General features: G+C 36.3%; 1 protein-coding gene across 2 annotated transcripts; it reads right to left on the reverse strand.

The window, feature by feature from the left end:
* Positions 1-1,709: 1,709 nt before the first annotated feature.
* LOC135684820 (uncharacterized) lies at positions 1,710-22,947 on the reverse strand. Of its 2 annotated transcripts, XM_089115902.1 has the most exons (16): positions 22,146-22,947; positions 20,108-20,244; positions 18,163-18,276; positions 17,344-17,456; positions 16,946-17,027; positions 14,248-16,344; positions 13,957-14,021; positions 12,763-13,479; positions 11,214-11,393; positions 10,146-10,235; positions 9,212-9,352; positions 7,663-7,756; positions 7,234-7,380; positions 6,599-6,705; positions 6,305-6,439; positions 1,710-5,527 (listed from the first exon to the last, which is right to left on the reverse strand). In XM_089115902.1, the coding sequence occupies exons 2-15, from the start codon at positions 20,208-20,210 to the stop codon at positions 6,311-6,313; spliced, it is 4,179 nt and encodes a 1,392-aa protein (XP_088972028.1). In that variant the 5' UTR covers positions 20,211-20,244; positions 22,146-22,947; the 3' UTR covers positions 1,710-5,527; positions 6,305-6,310. The 2 variants fall into 2 exon arrangements, with proteins under 2 accessions (XP_088972028.1, XP_065056558.2); XM_065200486.2 differs by lacking the exon at positions 18,163-18,276.
* Positions 22,948-22,991: the final 44 nt, after the last annotated feature.

Genomic DNA, 22,991 nt, shown 5'->3' on the forward strand with positions numbered 1-22,991 from the left:
CTATACATTCATTTGAAGAGTAGAGCAAAGCCAAAAAGCATAATTTCCTTTTTATAAAAAAAATTTGCAGATCTAAAGTTGCGAAAATTATATTTTTAAAAAGTTGCGAACATTAAAACAACTCTGAAAGGTACCTTCTTAAGCCTGATTTCTCTACGATGTTCGTTGCTTTAGTGTTTAGTCTATAGAAACTAATAACTCTTACAAATCTGAACGCGTTTCAAAGATATGGTGAATTTTTTAGGCAGCTACTGCGATCGGAGAAAAATAACTCACAATGCTGACTTACAGCTAAAATTTAACTGTACCCAAGAGAGGAAAAGATTGAATGGTGTAACTTGTTGTTTAGAATGCATTGAGCATATTCTGTCTACGCAAAACTGAACTGATAGAATGACTGATAATACATTTAGAAAACTACAATATGAGTACAAGGAAGAAATAATGTTCAAAATACCTTGGAAAAGGGGAACAAAATTCACTTGAACTCTTCGTCCGACGCTTAATAATGAAAGCAAGTGAAATTATTTCCAATCGAAAGCCCGGTTTACACTACAAAAAGCTACCCGGGTTGTGTTGAGTTCACCCAGGGTAAACTCTCTTCAATTTGTATTCTAAACGGAAAGTGGGTCTAAACTTGGTTTCCACACGCAATTGTGAGTCAGCCCGGATTGAGTCAACTGCCAACTCTGATTCTTTCTTGAATAATTTTGAAGGTTTTCTGCCGAACGTTACGTTTCTTTTCACTTACATTTTTTACCTCCCCTTTCTTTCTCTTCCTGCTTTCTCCAGTTGTTTCTACTGATTTCCTTCTCATTTCTTCAGCTTTTTCCATTTCTGCAGTTTGTTTTTCTTTAACTTGCTGCTTGGTGATCAGCATTTGCTGCTTCAAAAAGCTCCTTTATCTTGCAAGGAGAACATGTTTTTCTTTGTGCTCAGGATTAATTCCACTTGCACTTTCTTCTCTTCTAATTTTGGACTTTTTGTTGGTGAAAATAATCTGGAAGCGATCTCTCACTGCTCTGCAGGATACACCAAATTTTGGCCTTTCTACCTGCGAAAAATTATCCACAGTTTTTCTCCACCCATCGCTCCTCGGCCCACCAGGACCCGGCGAAATTTCCCGGTACGCCCTTGCTTCGAGTTATATTTTTCAAAGAACTTTCGAAAGGCAATTATCAATATTCGAAAAAACGTTTGCATAAAAAGTTCACCGTGGTTATGGTTTCGGCGTCATAGATTTTACAGTTTAGTTTAGCTTCACCATTAAATTGAGAAAAACTATATCAATGATGTATCAAATTTCCACCAGTTTTTGCTAATTCCTCGTAATTGTATAATTTTTTTGAACAGTTTTCCGATATCTTCAAAAAGGCCCAAGACCTATGATTAACCAAGATATATGAATAACGCAAATTAGTTTCTTCACTTATGACTAATGCGAATTATTTCAAATGCCTGATATCGAATAGCTGAGAGGGTTCTCACTTTTGAAGCATTAACTGAGTACAATCCTATGTTCTTTTCATTCAGAATGGTTGTATCTGGATAAGATTATCGATGCGTTGGCAGTTGGGTATGGAAACGTTCACATATTACCTCATCAAAGATGGAGGGGGGAGGGGGGATCACACAAATTTTTACGGTCATAATGATCAATAAATGATGCAAATTAGATGATAACTTAGGGGGAAGAGGATTTTTCCAATGTTGCCTATATTTTGATATGTAATTTGTGCATGTTCCTTTTTTGAATGATAATGCTCTTTCCAGGGCCTATTTTAGTGTGCAGTATTACACACTTTGTTCAATTTTAATTTAAAAACGTACAGTATTGATTTCCAAAATGTACAGTATTGAATTTTGGGATTTGTGAAAATGTCTTTTTGCGGCTTTCCCAGATTCCTGCTTTGTTCACAAAATGTGAATTTTCCTCGTCAGTTCGATATAGAGTTCATGTATTGTAATTATCGTATAACCATCGGAAAGACTCTCTTATCAAAATTAAAAACAAAGCGAAATGCCCAGAACCAAAAACAAAACATCCCCTGTAAATGTCAGCATTGCTGTAAATTTCGTAATTTGATCTTGTCGAAGATAAAACATTCAATAATAATTTATCAGTTGCCCTAAGATGTTCTGGGCATCTAGCAAAAGCTCACTTAACTTAACTAAAATAAAGATAAAGAGCCTAATAAAACTTTTTAGCTAATAGATCACCTTTCTTCAAACAGACCCAACAACCTCTGTAATGTATCGGTCGTAAAAATCGGTATTACAGACCACTATATGACATACGGTATTAGAAAATTAAACGCTAGAGTTTATGTCAATGACGTGAAATTTAAAACAGAGTCACGCAGCTTGAAAAATTATGACTGTGACTCTTTCCTTAATGACTTTGGTAGTATTGACTGGGAGATGGCTATGTCAGGTAGATCGGATGACCCTAATAGGATGGCCAGAAATTTCTACGATCTCTTTCTCGCTGTCTTGGATGTGCATGCCCCGTTGAAAAAAAGGACCGCTAAGACGGGGCATGCACATGTACCATGGATTTCTCCAAGCATCAAGAATTTGATGTGCGAGAGAGACCATATTGAGAGACGGGCTGAGAGAGAGCACTATGACCAAGATATAAGCAGCTTCGAAACCAGGGGCGGTCTAGCGTCAAAATTGCAGGGTGGCTAGAAAACTCAAGGGCCCGGTTTAGGGCGTAGCGGGAAAAATTGAGCCACACCCACTTAAATGTGGCTTAGAACACGATTGATTCAATAAACATTGATAATAAAGCAATACGCTAAACAGCAGCAGTATATCGACTTTAATTCGTAAATTCGAACCCAATTGGATCCATACCTTTCCTCTCGTGTAAACAGGCTTTAAAATCCCATGTAGAGTTAAGAATCAAGATCAAAACTTATTTAAATTCTCAGAGTTTCAACTCTTTTCGAAGAAGTGCAAATGAATCAGCAAATTGGCCAATGATTTGCTCGTAGTCAAGTGGAAAGTTTTTTCTTCTTTTGAAATTATCAGTAGCGCTGAATAATCTTTCAAAGGAAACTTGGGTGCAGCTAAGTATCATCAAGCATTTATACGCGTTGTAGAGGGAAGGGTATGCTGCTAGGTGCATGTTGTATTCACTAATTAATTTTTTTATAAAAACCAGTAAATTTAGGTTCAGGCTGACTGTTCTTAATTTTCGCAAACATCCGAGGGTGGATTGTCCTTAATTTGTTCTTAAATAATTAGGGTGTAAGCAGTGCGATTGCTAGCTTTTTCGCTCTTGGGAGGTGTTCAGGCATTATTTGCCAACAAAGTGAGTGAGACAGCCTTCATTTGACGACAAGATTGAATATTTTCACCGAAAAGCAACCACACATGGCTAAAAATCCTCTTTTTGGGATAAAATGTTGTTCAAAAATGTATTAAATAGTAACTCAGCCTTAGCTTGTTCCTAATTTGATCTCAACTTTTGACCAGTTTTGATGCTCATATTCTTATAAAATTGTTATATATGATAAAGATATAAATTTATAAAAAAAAATAAAAATGAGCGTCGGTACAAAGTTTTGAATGCACAGGGTATGCACAGTTGGCAAGCTTCTACCCTTTTGATAAAGGGTGTCGATGTCGACTTTGGGGTCCTTTCTCTCTTTGTGAATCCCCACCTTGAAAGTCACAGTTTTCCTCTCCATGTTTTTTCTCTAAGAGCTTGTTCCTTGAGATCTTCTGTTTTCCGGATCTGTATTTTCACCAGTTGTTGTTTTCACTTGATCGATAAGCTGCTGGTAGCAATTTGCAAATGCCAGCAATTCTGACATTCTATGAACTTGAAATTTTGAAAAAAGGCTCTTATTGCTCGTTTGCTTTCTCTTTGTGTCAACAAATCTTCTTAGCATTGTTAAATCCTGTACAGATCTCTGTAACTAGATGAAAGTGACGACCCCTTGTCATCTCTCTTCTGAATTTCCTGTTTGAATTTTACGTTATTTTCATTTACTGAAGCCCCCCTCCCAATAATTGCAGCCTAAGCCTTATGTCCTGTATAACAGTGTACTAAGTGGAAATAAATACAATGAGCAGCCCCCCCCCCCCCCAATATGAATTTCGTTCCCACAGCACTGTCTCTGACAGTCAGATACCCTGGGCATCAGAGCCACATAAATTAGGGAGCGGAAATAGAAGATAAGAGTACGTTGATTCGCTTCTCTGCTTGGCATTCTGTTTACGCGCTCGAAATTTTTTGGCTCTTGGACCCAGGGTACACGTAAGATTGAATACATGGCTGAAATAACGGAAACCAGGGTTTGGGTGGTTTGAAGCGCGTGTATTGAGACTTTAATCGTAATACAATCAGTCTAGGGTATTAAATATTTGACATTAAGTTAAAAAATTTTCTCCAACGCGGAAAGGCCCGTAAATTTTTTGCACACAGGGCCCGGGTGGCGATCGCCACTTTTTTGTTGATTTATATCTCCTCTAACTACCTGCATCAGAAAAGCACTGAAATAGTTGTGAGCCACGAGAAAATCATTCATTAAAACAAGCAATTTTCCATACTGAACCCTATTGCAGCTCGCTTTTTGCCACTATTTAAAATGGCGGGAGTTAACAAAGTTGCCTCACTCGGCAGTACGCAGCATGACCCGAGTTAGACATCTAGCTCCTTCGGCGCTTCTATATGATTGGTCAAGTGAGGCAGTAGCAAAACAGAGGCTCATGGAGTAAGTCTAAGCAGCTAAGTCAAATATCCACATAACCAATAAACGCCCAGCCCCATTTAAAGAATCTGACTGTTGGCATACTGTTTTGGAAAAAGGCAGATAGAGTTCCGTCTTTACAGAACAAAAATTCTCTCCACATTCCATTAAAATGTACATTGTTACATTTAAAATTTACTTAAGTTTTCGTTGTTTAGTGCTGATTAATCGTGACCGATGAAGTTGGCTTCAACAGGAATCTAATCACAGTAAAATATCAATAAAATTTTGACTAAAATTTCTTCAAAATTGGCGGGTCAGATCTAAAAAACCTTGAAAATTTTATGTTGCAACAAAAAACAATAATACGACATATCATTTCATCGGTACTATCTTATATCAACTAGATTACTTTACTATATACATCTAAAATACTACAATGATTGCACAAAGTGTGTTCGTGGGTAAAATGTTCAATTTTGTTAAGCATTGCTATTAAAATGAATGGAAATGGTTTTCTCAGTGCATTACATACTCAAAGAAAACTGTCTTCACATTCTCTCGATAGCTGCTGAAATGATTTTGAGTTCTTTTGAGTCCCAGCAAGGAATAAATAACAAGCTGTTCGGTTCACCACGAGGCCAAAATGAAAACTCCATGAAACAGAATCACAGAATACAGGGACGTACTTAGTATAGGGAGCTTTCCACATTAATGGAATCGATTTCGTATGCATTAAAATTCAGTCATCTAATAATGCCGATAAAATTGCGCATTTCAATGCCAGAAATTCTATGCCAAAAGATATGGGCGATAGTATCCATCTGCAAAAAAGGAAATATGCGTTAGAAACATTAAACTAAAAACTTTCAAAATGACAGTGGGCTAGCCAGATAAAAAATCTGAAACCGATTAAAGGGCATCATAGCAAGGAAAAGCATTGAAAAGCACTGCAACGAATGAGCTGGTGACATTGTGGAATGAAAAATAAAGATTTGACCTATTATTGTAAAAACCTTGTGACAGTAAGAAAAAATTTCCAAACCAATTATCAAAAAATCGATACACTAGAACGATATTAAATAGCAAATGCACTCTTCAAGCCATTCAGAAAAAGTTGGGTGTTACAATTCTGTTTATTCGGTTGTCTTCTGTGTTTATTTCGAGTAAAATCACTTTAGGTTTGTGACTTTTAATATCTGAACTGATCCAGAATCATTGTTCGTAAAATGTTTGCATAGAAGGAGTATTTTCTCAATATGAAGTGGAAAATTAACAAGAACTTTTCATAACGTCATGCCAAAAGTTGATTGTGTCAGATACTTTTAAGCCGGGTTTTCAAAGAGTAAGTACTCGAAGCATTATTAATACCCTTATCCAATGCTTTAATATACAGATTTGTCACTAAAAAACTTTTGACAGGTAATGCTCCAAGTTTAATAATATTTTAATACTGTGAAAACATTAATCTTATAGAAACGAGTACTGAATGGCAGCAGCCAGAGAACCGAAATAGTCTCTGTATTAGACTTTTTAGCACATTCATTAATCGTGGTAGTCATAGCCATGAGACATATACTATCATATTACCGACAACGAACCTCTTTTCAGGGAATCTTTACCCTGCCTTTAGCTTGCCCATAATCCTTTGGCGTCCACTCGAGGCAAGATTCATCAATATCCATTTTTATCCTGTCACGAGCTTTACTTTTCTTCTCATATATGTCTAACATATCCTGCATTTAGAAAAAAATTTCCACCATTATTTCTTTAAATCTAACACGAAACATCACAAAATCTATCTTTTATATTTTCTCTGAGTTTACAGGCTATTGTGCATAAACAGTACTGTGATAATCCATAACAGATCATTTTAGAAAGTTAAACTAACCTACCTGCTGGATTGTGATCATGTGTTTTCCTTTCCAATATTTCAGCATACCAAGATACTGCATTGTACTTATCAGGTCGTTTGACATTACAGAGGTTTTCTGGCTCATTTCTGCATAGATATGACATTCATTCAGGTAAAAAGATACGCATTGCTTATGTTGGTGTTATAAAAAAACCATTGTTCGGCGCTACAAAAAATATGCTACATAAACAGGCGCATATACTCGGTGTGATTATAAAATTGCATTTTGTGAAACTTTGCCGACACATTCTTCAAATAGAGCAGATTTGGCTTTACTTTGGGAATTCCAACAAAAAATACAGTGCTAATTCAAGAAACATATAGCAATGTAGAAAGGAAACAGGTGCAAATGGTGCGAATGGAGTACGAAAAAAGAATTCACTCCAACTTGTTAACTTTACGTGCATATACAACGAGGTAAAAACGATACAAAGTAAGGGGCTTAAAGGTTTTCCACAGAAGTATTCTAACTTCTGTAAATTCTTGCATATCTGATATCGGATTTAACATCTTTGTGTTATGCAGCACTTTCATATGCCCGCTAGCTCCGACTTTCTTGCAAGCATTCTTAGAAATTGAAAATATTTCCAACAGAAAAGCTTTCTATCATCGTACCTTTTATGCTGACTTGTGCATCTGGAAAAGTATTGAGGTATCGCAGTAAAACATCTTTCCAATAACTTCGATAGCTAATCAGCCCTAGATCTGACAGCGGACGCTCTGGTGAGCCTATCTTCCCTTCCACACGAGATAAGAGGTAGCCTAAAAAAACACAAAATTAAAATGTTTTTAAATAACTTCTATTTTCAAACTATTTTGATCCGTTCTGTTTTAATCAATTTGATGGCTATATTCTGTTGTAGAGTAAACAGAAGGTAGGATCCTGGATGTAGGATCCTTAACAGACAACTATCCTGTGCAATCAGCGTAAAGAGGACGGCGAGCTTCTCTGCCAATGCATTCAGACCATAAAATAGGGAACCCAATGTTCTGTTTACAGGAACAGTGTAATGATATTATAAACTACTATTATGAAATACTCACTAAAATCGATAAGAACTTTTCCATAGCCCTTTTGCATGCAATGTGGCATTACCAGAATACAGGATACATTATAGTTTAGAAAAGATACCTTCTCCTGTTGAGTAGAAAAAATAAACGTTACAAAGGAGTTGGAGATATAAATGACAAAAAAATAAATTTGAGTTGGACGCATTCTTTATGGAGCCTGATAAGGTCAATCATTTTGCGTTTCTTGGTCCGTGAATTGGTAAATTAATTTGGAGGGGGAGTAACTGAGGGTCTTGGGATCGTTGATATCCCAGAAAAAAGTCATCAATCTCAAGGAAAAGGCCAGCAACCACCTTCTTATCACAAAAGCACAAATCAGACTTAAGGTCAAAATAAAAAATTAGTTCAGTTTAACGAGCATTTCAAGCATCCTCTCCCGTCAATGATCGATATATTTTTGTATTCCTTTAGTCACATCCCTCGAGCCCTTGACTTTCATTACTATTAAAAGTAAATTAAATCACAGCTATGCAATTAAACTTTATTACATAAAATGACAATGGTTTGCTCAATGGCATCGCTTTAAACAGCAATTTTAAACCAAGTTTGCAGAGCTCTGGCAGAATAATATTAATAAATTGTAATCCAATTATATTTCATCCTGGATTTCATGACCAGATATTAACAGGAAAAAAACATGCAGAGCCTCAAATCTTGCTAGAGATTATTATAATCCAAATTCTAATAACACAGCAGAGAAATGAGATTTAAATTCCAGGATTAGGTTTTTTGCAAAACAATTTATAAGTACGCTCCTAAGTCTTGATAGGTCTTTCTATCTGAATTAAATAACATATCTTATGAAAGCAGCTTACAATGCCTCAAATCTTTTTTAGCAGATGCATAAAAAATTAGCCACTTTTCGGGTTCTCTAAAGATCCTGAAATCTGTTAATAACCGGAATACAGACACAGCAATTGGCAGAAACAGCCATTGGCAGAAACTTGCTAATGTAACTAAATGATTTCCCTGAGCAGTACTACTAACATGCAAATGAAATTGCTGACTGTCTTTTAAGTATTCTGGTGTTATGGTCCAGAAAGTTGAAAACCCAGTATAACTTAAAGCAAGGCAAATGTTCAATTTCAGTCAGGCATCATTAAGCAGGATGAATTTAATATTAGATTGCAGATTGTTATACAAATGAGTTTGGCGAAAAAGATTTTTAGTCTAAAAACATTAATATATTCATGGTCCTCGCCGGTCGCTTTGTCATGCCTCGTTTATTGTAGCTTTTTTCATTCTCCGTTAAATGTATAATCAAGCACGGACTAACAAGTGAAATTTCTGCCTTTTTATCGTTAAAGCCCTTATTGGGATTTTCAAAAGGTGTAACTGACATGTTACGGTGGAGGCCTAGAAGAGGGTGGGGCATATGAACAATTTTTACTTCCAGGTTAGGGACTTATTCGAGGGGGGCTTACACGAGGGGGCCTATTCGAGGATTTACGGTACGGAGGGGTCTTGACGATAGGTTGTAGAGCGTGTTATTATCAGAACCTGCTTTACAAATCAGACATACCTTGGAGAAGTATCCCACCATGTGGCAACCTGAGGTATCAGCAACGGTCATTACATAGAACAAGAACGGCTCCACTTCATAGTAGAGGGTCTTGTGATCGAGGAAAAGCTTGGCGAAAAGACACAGGTTTTGACAATATGCCTGTAAGAACAAAGCGATATGGAAGATCATTTAATACTCATTTCTAATAGGCAAAAATGTGAGCGATGTTAAAGGGAAGAATAATAACTTGCAAGGATGTGAGAACACTCAGTGGCTATGATACAATAAGGTTAAAATGATAGAATGTCAGGATGACTTAGTGGTTATGGTTGCAAACTTTACAACCAAGGATCTTGTAGCTCGAGTCACTGACATGACCAGACTCTCACTTAGAGTGACGAGAGTCACCGGCTCTCTGTAATATTTGGTGTAGGGATCACGAGGTGTGGTCACATCTAAAAGAAGGACCAGCACATTTCTCGATAAGAATAGTATATAATTGCTTTAAAACAGTCTTCAGATGCTAGGTAGAAATAAATAGAATAAAAACTATTTTACATTACATTGCAACAGAAATCTTAGATTGTTAATGACAGTATAACATATTAAAGTACAAAATTTTATATCGACAAGAATAGCTTATAATTTGGTACTTGGCGCATCTGCTAGGGCAAATTAAAAAAAGGAAGAAAATTTCACTATTCTGAGGTGGTGCTTTTATATGACTTTAACCAAGTCATCGAAATTGTTGAAAGTGTAGTCTGTACTCGATTCGATCCTAATAAAAATTTGACCCCAAGTTCGTAAAACTGAAGACTGCCAACATTCCTAGTTTGAAGTTGACAAAAGCCCTGTTTTTACATCACCATCACATTATTTTCCACAAAGCGGAAAAAAATTCCTTCGTAAGAGCCACTATCGAAGTTATGTTCACAAAAGATTGGATACGTACTTGACTCTTTGCTCCATCAACTTCAAAGACTGAAATGTTTCCTTTTCGGTAAATCTCGTCGCCTGGCGGGTGTCTCCATAAGCATTTTGCCTGTAAACGATTAAATGCTTAATTCGCTAGCTTGACAATTAAATGCCGCGAAATGTATAAGAGCAGAATTATTAGTTTATTGATGAAACAAAGGGTCTCATAACCATGGTTTTAAATTTAGCATTAAGAAACAAAGAGCCAGCTGAAATTCGCTTTATTAATCAACAATATCTTCCTGTGGTATAAATGGCTTGAATATGATATTAATACATGAATATGGAGAGACACCTGGCCCAAAAGCTCACGTACGTTCGTTCTAGGTGGCCTATGCCACAGCTTTAGCAAACATAATAGCTATTAGTGACGTAACAGAGGCAGCTGTGGCCCTTTGAGCATTTTCAGTAAGAGGCACTTAGTTATAAGACTGAGTAATCGTGCAGACTGGGCCCTGTACTCATTTGTCACATCAAGAATATCAGCATTAACGAAATATTTTTGCTGGGGGCCCCTATAGGTCGGGGCCGTTAGCTTCTGAATTGTAGGTAACGTCCGTTACGCCACTGATAGCTTTAATTATGAATGAAATTTTAGCTTAAATTTCTTGTCATAGAAACACGACTTTACTGACCCCGCAAATAGTTTTCTTCTAGATAAATCAAAAAGATAAACACGAGCTCATGTTGAACTTGCTTGTTTACTCAGTATTCAGAGATTGGCTCTTCGTTGCATCAAAGCATAAAAGTTGTCGAATAGGGCCAACTGGAAGCTAATATGTCACTGAGGCACTGAGGTGCCAGATTATGTTAAGATTTATTAGCAATATCTTACGATTTAAATGAACTACCATCTTCATATATATCCATGTCAGCCTCTTGGTAAGCACAAGAAGCCACGACTACAGTCAGATGATGAAAAATCTCAGACAAAGCCTGTTTCTAATCGCCCGGAATATTTCTCTTCTCTGACCATAGTTCATAAATAGATATGCTCAACCTGTTTTCATTAAAATGCCACATTAATTAAAAACTTTGTTCTTACCATGTGTCTTCGTAGAATGGTTGCACTTTTTGTATACTTCAAACAGTATTCGCAAACGAAAACTTTGCCAAGGATTTTGTATTCGCTTGGATACGGAGACGAGTACCATGTATCGATTTCGAAGTCACCGAATTCAACTTTCCTTATTCCTTGTTCCATGGCATTGTCATTAACAGTATCCTGCGACAAACAGAACAAATGCTTCGTTAAAAAACAACATAAGGCGTAGGAGTTCCTAGCTTTTTAAAGCGCACTGACGGCTGGTATATTATACAGATAACGGGAAATACGCTGCCGCGGTATTTTGTTGACCTATAGGCTTTTCACGCCGTCAATTATCAAATAAAACTGAAGAAATGTAGCATCAATTGGCTTGAGCGCTCTTGGTTTAAGTCCAGCCTACAAAGCAGTCGCCCATTTTGGAGCGTTTTCAAATTTACAAAGAGTTACTTGCGGTGTTCCACACGGTTCATTTCATGGTACATCCTTTTCTCTCTAATCTACATCAAGGACCTCGAAGTATCTCTCTGGAAATTCAAATGCCACAAGCATTCAATATTCTGCGAAAAATATTAGTGACCTTAAAACTACACTTGACAGTGACCTCATTCGGTTAAAGAAAGAGTTATAGAGACAGAGCTATCAGTGGATATCATTATGGCACAATTAAAAGTAATATTAAGGCACTAAAATTGAAATCAAGCTTTTCCTTGGGATTAATGATATTTTATTTGCCTTTGGTATTCATCGTCGATCCAGCCCAAAGACTTCAGTTATTACCTTTCCAAATTAATTTACCAATTCACGAACCAAGAAACACAAAATGATTGATCTTATCATCTTCCTATAGAAAATGCGCCCAACAGCAATTTATTCTTATGTCATTTATATCTCCTTTGTATTGTTTATTTTTCTACTCAATAGGAGAAGGTATCTTTTCATTAAAATGTAAAATATTTAGGAGTAAAGTTCAATGATAACTTTGCTTGGGATCAGCATATAGATTATAGTGTAAAGAAATATCTCTTGCTTTAGGACTTTTTCAAAATATGTAAACAAAATTGTGCTTAGAGATAGTTTTCATGGTGGCTGCGATGCGGTTTATGTAAAATTTACAAACACTGCTTAACATAGCCGCCAGCATTGTCACTAACAGCATCCTTCTTAATGCTAGAATCCTTAACAGTTATGATGCATCCAACATAAACTTAATCAAGAAACTAAATTCATAAATAGCAAGCAAACGCTCCTTTAACTAATTAGAGCGCATTTGCTAAAGGTTGATTGTACCCAGGCTCATTCTATGTTTGATTTATCAGATATTCAATAAAAGTCCATCCAGGCGGGAACCGAATATCGAATGTACATGACTCAACCTAAGCTCAACCCAACCCCATTATCTTTTTCATCACGCTAATCCACCCTAAAAAGGGCTTTAAATGATAAAAAAACTTCGTTGGGCTCAACCTGGGTAGAATCCAGGTAAAAAAGTGTCATGTATAAAGAGGTGTTCAAAACGACAACAATGCTACAATACACAAAATCTCACCATTTTGAGATTCACTTTCTCCTGGGTCTCTTTGAACATTTCGATGTCTGCTGCGGAAACGATATTTTCAAAATCACTGCTACCCTGACTTGCAACCGACTCGACATCTTCGTCCGATTTTGCAGCTTTGGTGCGTCCCCTTGATCTTTGGGTAGGCTTGGCATCCTTATTATTACTGGATCTTTTCATCTTCTTTAAATCTTTCTGCTTTTCATCGAAAGACAATTTTCTTTTAGAAATTCCAATCGAAGAGTTATTCTTTTCAATTGACTTCGCTGCTGGTGGCCTGCCGGGCTTCCGCTTCTCTGACGATTTTTGACCAGACATTTTAGAAGCCGACTTTTTCTCTTGAGACTTCTTTATACCCGAAAATTTTACACCAGAGCCTCCTTTTTCGGACCTTTCCCTGGACGAGAGCTTCCCACTGGTATCAAATCGTTTTGGTGTAGTTGGTGTTGTCTTTGGAGTGAGTTTATTGGAACGCGTTGGAGTTACCCTGGGTGACTTCACAGGTTTGCTCAACGGGGTTCGCTTCAAAACTTTATTAGAGTTCTTTTTATCAGGAGTGTAGTCAGCTTTCGTTTGGTACACTTGCACAGTCTGTGCAGCTAAAATTGACCTGGCAGTTGTTGGCGTTATTGCTGGCTCTCGAGATGTCTTTCGCAAAACTCGAGACATATTACTGTCCTCCTCACAACTCTCTACGTCATCAGGGTCCTGGAAACAGATTTTAAAGAATTATTGGTTAGGATCTTAAACTTAACCCAACCCCCGTCCTAAATATCAGAATTCTGGCGTCTGGGAGTAACGAAAAACTGCGACATATTAAAACAAGGCAAAGGAAAAACCTTATTTCATACTTTTTTAACAAGGTTGCACTTTTAGGCATCCCATAGGGTGTGATCCTAAATATTTTTCAAGGTGCGAGTTCTAACATTCCGCCCAACTGGGCTCGCTCCGCCCAGCTTTGATGCGAAAAAATCTTTTCGTTCTGAGGTACAGTTTGCATAAAAACGAAACGTTGGAAGTTATTAGAAACAGTCTCGCAATAGAGAGAAGCAATAAGTCTTGAGATTTGAAAAATTCCCCATCTGCACAAGAATTCATCTTTATTGAGGACCGCATAGGAGTTCGAAAGCAAAGACCAAGTCCTATCTATTTATGATAAATTTTGCAGATCGTTACCATGCATACCTTGATTGTTACTGATGACGAAGTTTTTCTTAACTCTTCTTTTTTTGGCGTAGATTCTTTCTTCCCTAGTACAAAAGAATGCAATTAACATAATGAGAAACAATCAACAACATCGTTGCTTCACAATATCTTATCACGGAAAAGACCCATCATGATCATCAAATAATATTTTGCCAATTCCTGACAATTCTTGAATGCTTGTTCTTCAGAATATCCCAAGTTATCCCGACACAATTTATATCTATTACTGAAATATTACTTATTAAAAGCATAGTATAACTGAAAACGCACCAGAAATGGGAAATTTCCGTGGTCTTCCCCTTTTCCGTTTCACTGGTTGCTCGTCAGTGCCTTCTTCGTTCTGTCGATGCCTGAGTTCTGCTTCAAAAGCATTCTTTTGTTTATCAACGTTTTCATTGTTGCCACTTGTGTCTACATATTTCTTGACATCCTCAGACACTGCTTTCGGCTGAGCCTCTTCTTTCACATTCTTGTTCACAGCAACAACATCAATAATCTCATCATCCGTAACTGCCTCTTGTATTTGTGGCTCAACTTTATTCACAACCTCTTCAACGAGGCACTTCGCATCATTCGACCTAACTTTAGTTTTCAAAACTTCACTATCCTCTATTTCTGAATCTTTATCATTAACTTTAGGCAAAACCTCCTTACCCTCGACCATTCTCGTAGAATCCTCTGCTAAATCAGAATGAGTGATTCCAGAAATATTCGACAGTCTACGGCTGCATCTTTCGCGAACATACTGCTTCCTCGGTCTCTTTATTTTTAATGGACTGCTCAAACAATCACTTTCTTCTGATTTACAGTCAACTTTCATAGAAGGAAGTTCATCACTCTCTGCAGGTTTATCTTCAAGATCGTCGGTCAACGATTCTTTGGCATTTACACATTCTTTTCTGATTGCATCTTTATCTTTGGTATTTTCTTTGCCTTCATTGATATTTTCATCTCCTTTCTCTTCGCCAGCATTCTTTCCACACGACCTTAAGTTCCGTCTAGAAAAACTTAACTCATTCATTTCCTTCTCTTTCATTACAGAGTGATATTCCGTATTTTCCTCTTCACGACCTTCTTTCTTTCTCTTTCTGTTGGCAGAAAAATCCTGAGCCTCGCCAACTTTTTCTGTTTCCTCTTCATCATTATCTCTACCTCCTCCAGGCGACCTTAGCTTCCGTTTCGGAACTCTCAATGCATAGCCTTTCTTAATTTTCTTGATAGAGTTATTTTCTGTGTCTACAGTTTTGTCATTTTCTTCGATTTTCTTTTTCGTTCGAGAAATATCTTCAACCATGACATCAACATCATATGTATCTTTCCAATCCTGCTTAGCAGTACTACTTTTAGTGTTACTTTTGCCCTTGCTTTCCCTTCTCTCTACTCCAGTATCTTTACCCAATTCTTTGTCATCGCTATTTGCAGACTCATCTTGCGTTTCTGCATTTTGAATATCTTGTTTTGTGATGCTAGAGTCATTTTCTGCCCCCTCATAAGAAGTTGCTATTTTGTTTTTTACAGAATTAGCCAGTTCTTCTACATTCTCGTTACAATTTCCGCTCGCATCTTTCCTTGCAGAATTATTTTCTGTCTCAACCACTGCGTCGCTTTTATCGGCTTCTTCTTTCGTAGAACCTTTTCTCTCTTGTGGATCTTTACCAGCCCTTAAAGTCTTGGACCTGCCGCTCCGTTTGCCAACTATTGCTACATCGCCTTGGCTCCTTTTTTCCACAGAATTTCCTTCTACCCCTGTAGTACCCTCTATCTTTTTCTTTTCATCTTTCTCAAGAGATTCATCTACCCCCTTTGCTTCTTCTCCCCCCTTTGCATCTTCCTCTCCCTTTGCATCTTCTCCCCCCTTTGCATCTCCTTCCCTCTTTGCATCTACTTTCTCCTTTGCCCTATTTTCCACAGACTTAACTTGCCGGCTTCGAGTTGTCGATCCCTTCTTTGCAGAACCTCTAGAAGGATCATCTTTACAAACGTGAATCAGCTTGCCAGTATCATCTTTAACTGCACCTGACTGGTATACAGTTTTGTTGACTTTTTCAATAACTGTGCTACTTACAATGCTTACTGTACTTCTGCCATGTTCAGCTTCTTGTTTGTCTTCGGTTTTAGAAGATTCGGTTGTTCCTATGTTCGGTGAAGCCTTTTCAGTATCAATGTTCGAATGCATTTCTTCATCATCTTTGGTATCAGAGGAATGGTGTTCCTTCCCACTCTTCACTTCAATGAGTGTCTCTTCATCTTTGTCTTCTGCAACTATTATTTCTTGCCTACTTTGATCGGCCTTATTTTTCTCGGAAGAGTTTCCATCAGTATCTAGAATATTGTCATCTTCTTCACAACAAGGGCACTTCCAGGACTCTGAAAAGATTTGTTAGCTATATTGATAAATCATTAACCTCTTTTGTTCCATCATTAAATTTGACATTAAAGAAAAAAGCCATGTGCTACATCAAATACTTCGCAAGTACCAAAGAATGCTTGAGCTGAGTTAAACACAATCAGCCTAGATAATGTCAAAAGCTTTCCTAATATCAAAATCCTGTAAATGAGTTTCAAGCAGGTTCTAGGCTGGTGAACAGTCGCAACAAACAGCTTTCAACGTAATCGTAAAAACATACCATTGACCTTACAGATGAGAATATAAGCTACCAAAAACATTTTTAAATAATAAGCTTTAAAGAATTCAAGAAAGTCTAAAGCAAATAAATTTTTACGTTTTTCTGTTCAAATGTTCGGGAGTTGAATAAGACACGTATATATCTCAATGAAACGATTTCTTGTACGGATAATGCAAGAAATAGAAGTGAATGGGACAGAAATTTATGGAGAAGAAATCCATAAAGATGTTCTTGGCATATATAAAATTTAAACTTTATATAAAATTATCATTGACCGAACATTCTTTTAATAGGACAAAAATGATAGTTAAATAGTCTTTATAATTGATACGTTGACTTACTTTTTCTTAGAATTATTGGCTTTTTCTCCAGACAGAATTTATGAAAACCTCGATCACAATAATCACACAAGATAATGGATTTCTATAAAAACAAAACACAGAGCTATATACAGATTCTCTTTAAAATGAAACTGTCCTTTCTAAGTTTAGACAAATACACACTAAAATGGCTGATAACAGAAGAGCATGTATAAGGATAAATTAGAAATGGATATGTATTGATATAACAGCATAGGATATGCCTTTGTGTGTAGATGAGAACAGTTTTAAGTTGGAACTTTGAGTTTCACACTTAATGCAACCATAAAACAACTATAGCAATGTTTCTCTATAAGGCCTAAAGCTAATTTTCAAATAAAGTTGCCAGATTTCAATTTCAGATTTATTACAATACTAACCTCCTTATTTTTCTTCCCACAAGCATAACAGCCTTTGCAGTCATTGCATTGCCATGCATAAATCTTGGTTTTTTCAACTGCCACCAAAGGCATCTCTAGACAGGTTGGATGAGCTAGAGCAAAATAGGTGAAATTGCAAGTTCTCTGAACAAATTTCTGAACAAGTAACAAAGACCAGCCATGGAAATTGCTCTCAGTTAGCAACAAATATAATACAAGTATATAACTTGCTTAAGATCTTTCATAGTATAAAGTTGAAAGTATATTGTCACACATGTTGTAGTATAATGAAATGCACAGCAATGTCCATTAGTTGCAGCAGTTAGGAAACTCAAAGAGAACAAACAGATGTGCTGTCATTTTTGCAATTCTAGTGAACAGTGAGATAAAAAAATATTTTCATTACTGAAGTTCATAAAGCAAAAAGAAAATTGTCATCTTACAAAGCTTAACTGGAAAAGACTTTATGTCTAATGGTATTCTAATTAAATAAACAAATTATTGCAAAGGTGTCTAGAGACTATTAAAATCAGTGAAGGACAATGCCACAAGATCAGTGATAATATGTGTTGATTGGGAACAATATCAACTTAATAAAAGATTGATTAAGCAAATTGACTTTGATGCAAGGATAGCGAGAGGAAGGACCGAGACACTGCTCAATAAGCATAGCCTTTCTGTGTTCTAAAACTACCTCGAAACTAGGAAACAAATACAAATACTTTATCAGGATGAACAGTTTTAGTCAAACTGAATCTACAATGGATTTAGCCAAACTGTCTCCAACTACTGAAATTAAAAACAAAGTGTTTATCATACCAAACTTAAGGCATTCAGAACACATTAAAAGCTCTTCAAAGTCCTCATCATTGCTACTTGGAGATCCATAGCAAAATACACAAAATTCCTCTGTTATCATCAGCTCTTTTGCCTCTAAGAAATTCATGCAAACAAGTTTAAAAATTCAGTATTATTTAATGCACATTAAAATGGCATACCATAAAAACCAGACCCTAAGACCCTGATACCTAGGACCCTAAAGTACTAAAATAAAAAAGGACCCTTAACACCAGAAGGGTCTTCGCCCCGATAAGACAATAGTCAATCAAAGTTGACTGTCATCATTGCACCATGAGGAAACATCAAATGTCAAATTCGTTTTTTGCTTCTACTACGGTGTTCTTCCGCATATTATTCACATCAGCTGCTGTTTTCAAATGAGTCTGCCATGGAGTCAGACAGCGACAAGGAAGTTTACGGCAGCCTTTTGGGCTTCTTCTAGTTTTCTTTTCTTTTGTTCCCTTTGAGAGAGGTTGTTACAGAACTGTTGATATTTTCCTGCAAACTTTGCACAAATCTTTATATAAAAAAATGTATCCTGAAAACCTCCACCATTGGATTATAGAAAACAATTATCAAATAATTCATTGAATTCATTTTTATGCGGGGGGTTTTTGATTGAAGCTGACCTCTGTAAGTAGATATCAGTTCCAGAATCATTTCAAACTTCTGTTTACACACCCCATGATTTGCCAATAATGCCATTTTTTCAGAATAGGGAAGGCAGAATCCAAAAAATCACACAAAAGCGACAAGCAGCAATCAAAGAAAGTGTGTGCATCTTCATCTCTGACACAGGCCTGGATCTTGATCTGTTTCTCTTCTTTATGGTTGACTCCAAGAAGTTAAACGACTTTCAAAGATCTTCAAATTCTTCGTGACTTTCTGACTTATTTGAAAGCAGCAGCTGATGTGTATAATATGCGGAAGAACGCTGTAGCTGGCACAAAAGCGCATTTGACAGTTGATATGTCCTCATGGTGCGATGATGACAGCAACTGCAATCAACTATTGTCTGATCAAGGTGAAGACCCTTCTGGTGTTAAGGATCCTTTTTGATGTTAGTACTGAAGGGTCCTGAGTCTTAGGGTCTGGTTTTTACGGTATGCCCATTAAAATCAAAGTTCCATGAATAGTCCTTGTGAGAATAGTACAGGGGTGAACAGTTACTGTCTTGAAACCAATGGGGCATGTGGTTACTCTCCTCTGCTGGAGCATTCAAAGGAAAGTTCAACCAACATGTGCAGATTTTAAAATTGGAAATTTAGGTTATATATTTTGATTTAAACAAATCTCTGATTTCATTAAAGGTATATAATTGATACCTTTTCTTTGATCAACACATTTTGTAATATTGTCATCTTTAACTAAAAAGGGTATGTGCACATTCTATATGGGGATTATCTTACAAAATTAGATTATCTTTTTAAATTAATGCTCATGGACATATATCACTATACAAATTCCTGGGCCTAATGGTTTAAAACAAGCTCAAAAACATATCCACTTAGGCAATGAGTGTCTGTTGTTTTTGGCTGCAACTCTTTCTATATAGTTTCTACTACAAATTTTAACAAAGACATAGTTTCTACTACAAAGACTTCTCCAGAAAACTTTGAGAAATACGGCTAATGACATGAAAGGTAATACATATTTATACACAAAATATGGAACAATAATATCAAAAACCAATAAAGCACTAATTTTCAATACACAACACTAATTTCATTACTAATTTTCATTACAATGAGGTACATAATTGTCATGATTCCACACAAAATTTTTAGTATCTATAGAAAATTTTCATTGAAATGACACATATATATACAAGCAGGAAATACAGATTTGTGCAACAAAAATAGTCATTTGGTTTTTTTACAAATGGTGAGGATAAAATGTAAAATTCCATATGAAACATACTTACTTGATTTGCGTGGAGTTCCAGTGCGAATTGTCTCAGTTGGCAAATTTTCATCAGCATTTACTGTTTCATCTCGATTTTCTTTTGTTTCTTTGCCATCTGCCATTATTGTTGAATGTTTTGGCAAAAGATGATTACCACTAAAAATAACAGTGAAATACTGTTACATTTAAAATAATAGGATCAACAAATGCTTCAATCCTGCATAAATAGTGGATAAAACACTTACCTTAACTGCTGTATCTTAAAGTCATTCAACATTTGACAAGGGAAGGAAGCCTTTCAACCTTTGACCACAAAAAACTTCTGCAAAGTTGATCTAAAAATTGCTTTCACTGTAATGCCAATAATTTAAAGTATGCCTCTGACCAAGTGGCATGGTAGCACACTTTTATCAGCCCTGTCAGGGGCATCACTTCATACTTTTTGTTGGGGGGGGGGGGGGGTCTTGGGCAGGGGTTGCAGCATATTTGCTCTGCAGAAAATTTTGCCCTGGCAAAAGTTGAAAATATGAGGAACTGGCCCTCAGTTCGGGTAACACTAAACTAATTCTCAAGGTAAATCATAGCCACTTAGGCCCTTGCTTATTGTGTCCATAAGTTCACTGATGTGTTTTCTAACCATGGGGAGGCGAGCAAGAAAAAATTTTTAGTGAGTGAGGCAAACCCTCTATCCTGGTGTTTAAGATCATGTGCTCATTTCTTACGGCACACTTTCAATATGAAAACTAGCACCCCACTGATTTTGTTATACTAGATGTGAAATAATTATACACAAAAATTTTTCAAAGTTTCCCTCTATGTCTTAAAAAACCACCTGCTGCATATAAAATACAACAATTGGTGATATTTATTCTCAAACATATTTATATTGCCTTTACAAGCAGATCTGATTATAAAAGCAGGGATGATTATTGATGTTGATATGAGAACTATTGATATTATTCATCATAAGTTAAAAACATGAAGACAATAGTAATTTATCTTGTAGGTCTCTTGCAAAGATTGAATTGATTTTCCTTCCTAAGAACCCTTGATAATGTTTTGAAAATATTTGTTTTATAAAAAAATTACAGTGTTTCATCTGGCTTGAGAATATTCTCGCCAGTTAGGAGGGGGTAATTTCATACCAAACCAAACAACCCACATGTTATGGCTACTCCAATTTCTTAACAAATTTGTAAAAAGGCTTGCATTGATAATGAAAATTTGTTCTTAAAATTTCAGCCTAATAGATTTGAACTTTTAGCCCTAACCTGTGCTCCTTAAAAAAAGTAAGTTGTATTTAAATTTAGTTATAGGTTCCCTTTTTAGACCAGTAACCCTTTTAAAGCCTTTTTCAACCTTTATTCAAATATGGTAGTAGGTACAACCTTCCCAGATGGTTAAAAAATAATTCTGAAAAACCATCTCTCAAGATTTTGGCTCTCGGTAAATTTGTATCTCTCCCGGAAAAATTAACACCATAAGCTTCTTTAATGTGTAGATAACCATGGTGCAAGTTTACAGAATGGGCCCTCTATTAATGATAGGGCTATGAGCTTTGCAAGCAGGGCAACCCCAAAAAATGGCAACATTTTTTAAAGCCACTGATAGTGTTCAAAAGCAAGAATAAAAACTGAAAACCGAATTTTGAAAAGTGTTGAAAATTGAGTCAGTAGTCACAGCTTGTGACACATCATTACGGTGGTTGGAACCTGGTCTTATTTCCCTTTATCTTCCCATTCTTGCAGGAAATTTATACATGCTTTTCTACGGTCGCAGGGAGAAAGAAAATTTTCCATGCCCTGCCAACAAGCGCCAAGGTCACCCCAGTCCAGAGCCGGTGTCCCTTTCCCTTGTTTTTAAGAAATAGTTTCCAGAGCTTTCTATCACGATCATCATGACATGGGGTTAAAAGAAATCGTTTCTGAGATCTAAAAGTTTTCAATGCAACTAGCAAAGCACAAAGATCACTCGTGTAATTTGGCGGGAACAACATTATTATGAATTATGTACGATAATGTTGATGCACATACATGTAGATCGGATACAAAACATACCTTTAACTTTCCAAATTTTCAGAAAGTATCTGAATAAATGGACATGGGTCATCCGAAAAAGACTTTCAATGATATGTTAACTTCGTTGTTTACAACTCTATTTAAAAGTTAAAACCCATATCAGACAGCCGCCATTACTTCAAGCTTTGGACATTAGCATATAACCTCTTTTTAATTTTTATAAACACGAGGCTCCAGATGGTCAGTGCTCCATACAGTTTTTTTAGTGGTATAATCAAACTACTATATATACTTGATGAATTCATCACTGTTTATATATCGATAAGCTGCCGGTTTACAAAATTAAATGAACATACATTCAAATAACAAACATAATGTTTTTAATTAATGATGTTAGATAAATTGTTTCTAGTGTCAATGTCACCCAATTCACCAATAAGGACAACATGTTGTCGGGACCTAGAACCTCTTATACAAATTACTGCAGTTCTAAGTAAGCAAAAACTCAGCTTTCTTTTGATCCAAGCAGAGGTTTCAATAAAATTTTGGTGATGTTTTTCAGCAATTAGTTCTATACAGTTTTCTAGTTATCGCCTTGAGTTTAAATTATCAACAGGTTGTAGTCGTCTAGAACTCAGGGGGCTGATCCCCCATTGTTATTGCTGAAAATTTTGATGTTGTTTTTGCACCCTTGTTATTGTAATAGCACTACATCCCGGGTTATCAACGATTCTGTGAGAGAATTGCGCTTTCGTGTGGCTACAACCATTTTTTAAAGTAGCCCATTCGCCAAACTGATGTAAATTTACAGAACTCTATAAATTTACAGAACTGATTAAATTTTATGTTTACAAATAGAAAATTTATCGTGAAGCAGGCCTGTTG

This window comes from Rhopilema esculentum, unplaced genomic scaffold (genome assembly GCF_057945365.1).
Source record: "Rhopilema esculentum isolate cy_ngs unplaced genomic scaffold, ASM5794536v1 HiC_scaffold_37, whole genome shotgun sequence".
NCBI classification, from domain to species: domain Eukaryota; kingdom Metazoa; phylum Cnidaria; class Scyphozoa; order Rhizostomeae; family Rhizostomatidae; genus Rhopilema; species Rhopilema esculentum.

Bases quoted from the DNA above. Each gene is read 5' to 3' on its own strand.
- LOC135684820 (XM_089115902.1), bottom strand. From the start codon at position 20,210: ATGGCAGATGGCAAAGAAACAAAAGAAAATCGAGATGAAACAGTAAAT. The intron at 9,353-10,145 runs GTACGTATCCAA...TTGTTCTTACAG, and splicing joins TTGATGGAGCAAAGAGTCAA to GCATATTGTCAAAACCTGTG. The intron at 7,381-7,662 runs GTGAGTATTTCA...GTGTTTTTTTAG, and splicing joins AAAAGTTCTTATCGATTTTA to GCTACCTCTTATCTCGTGTG.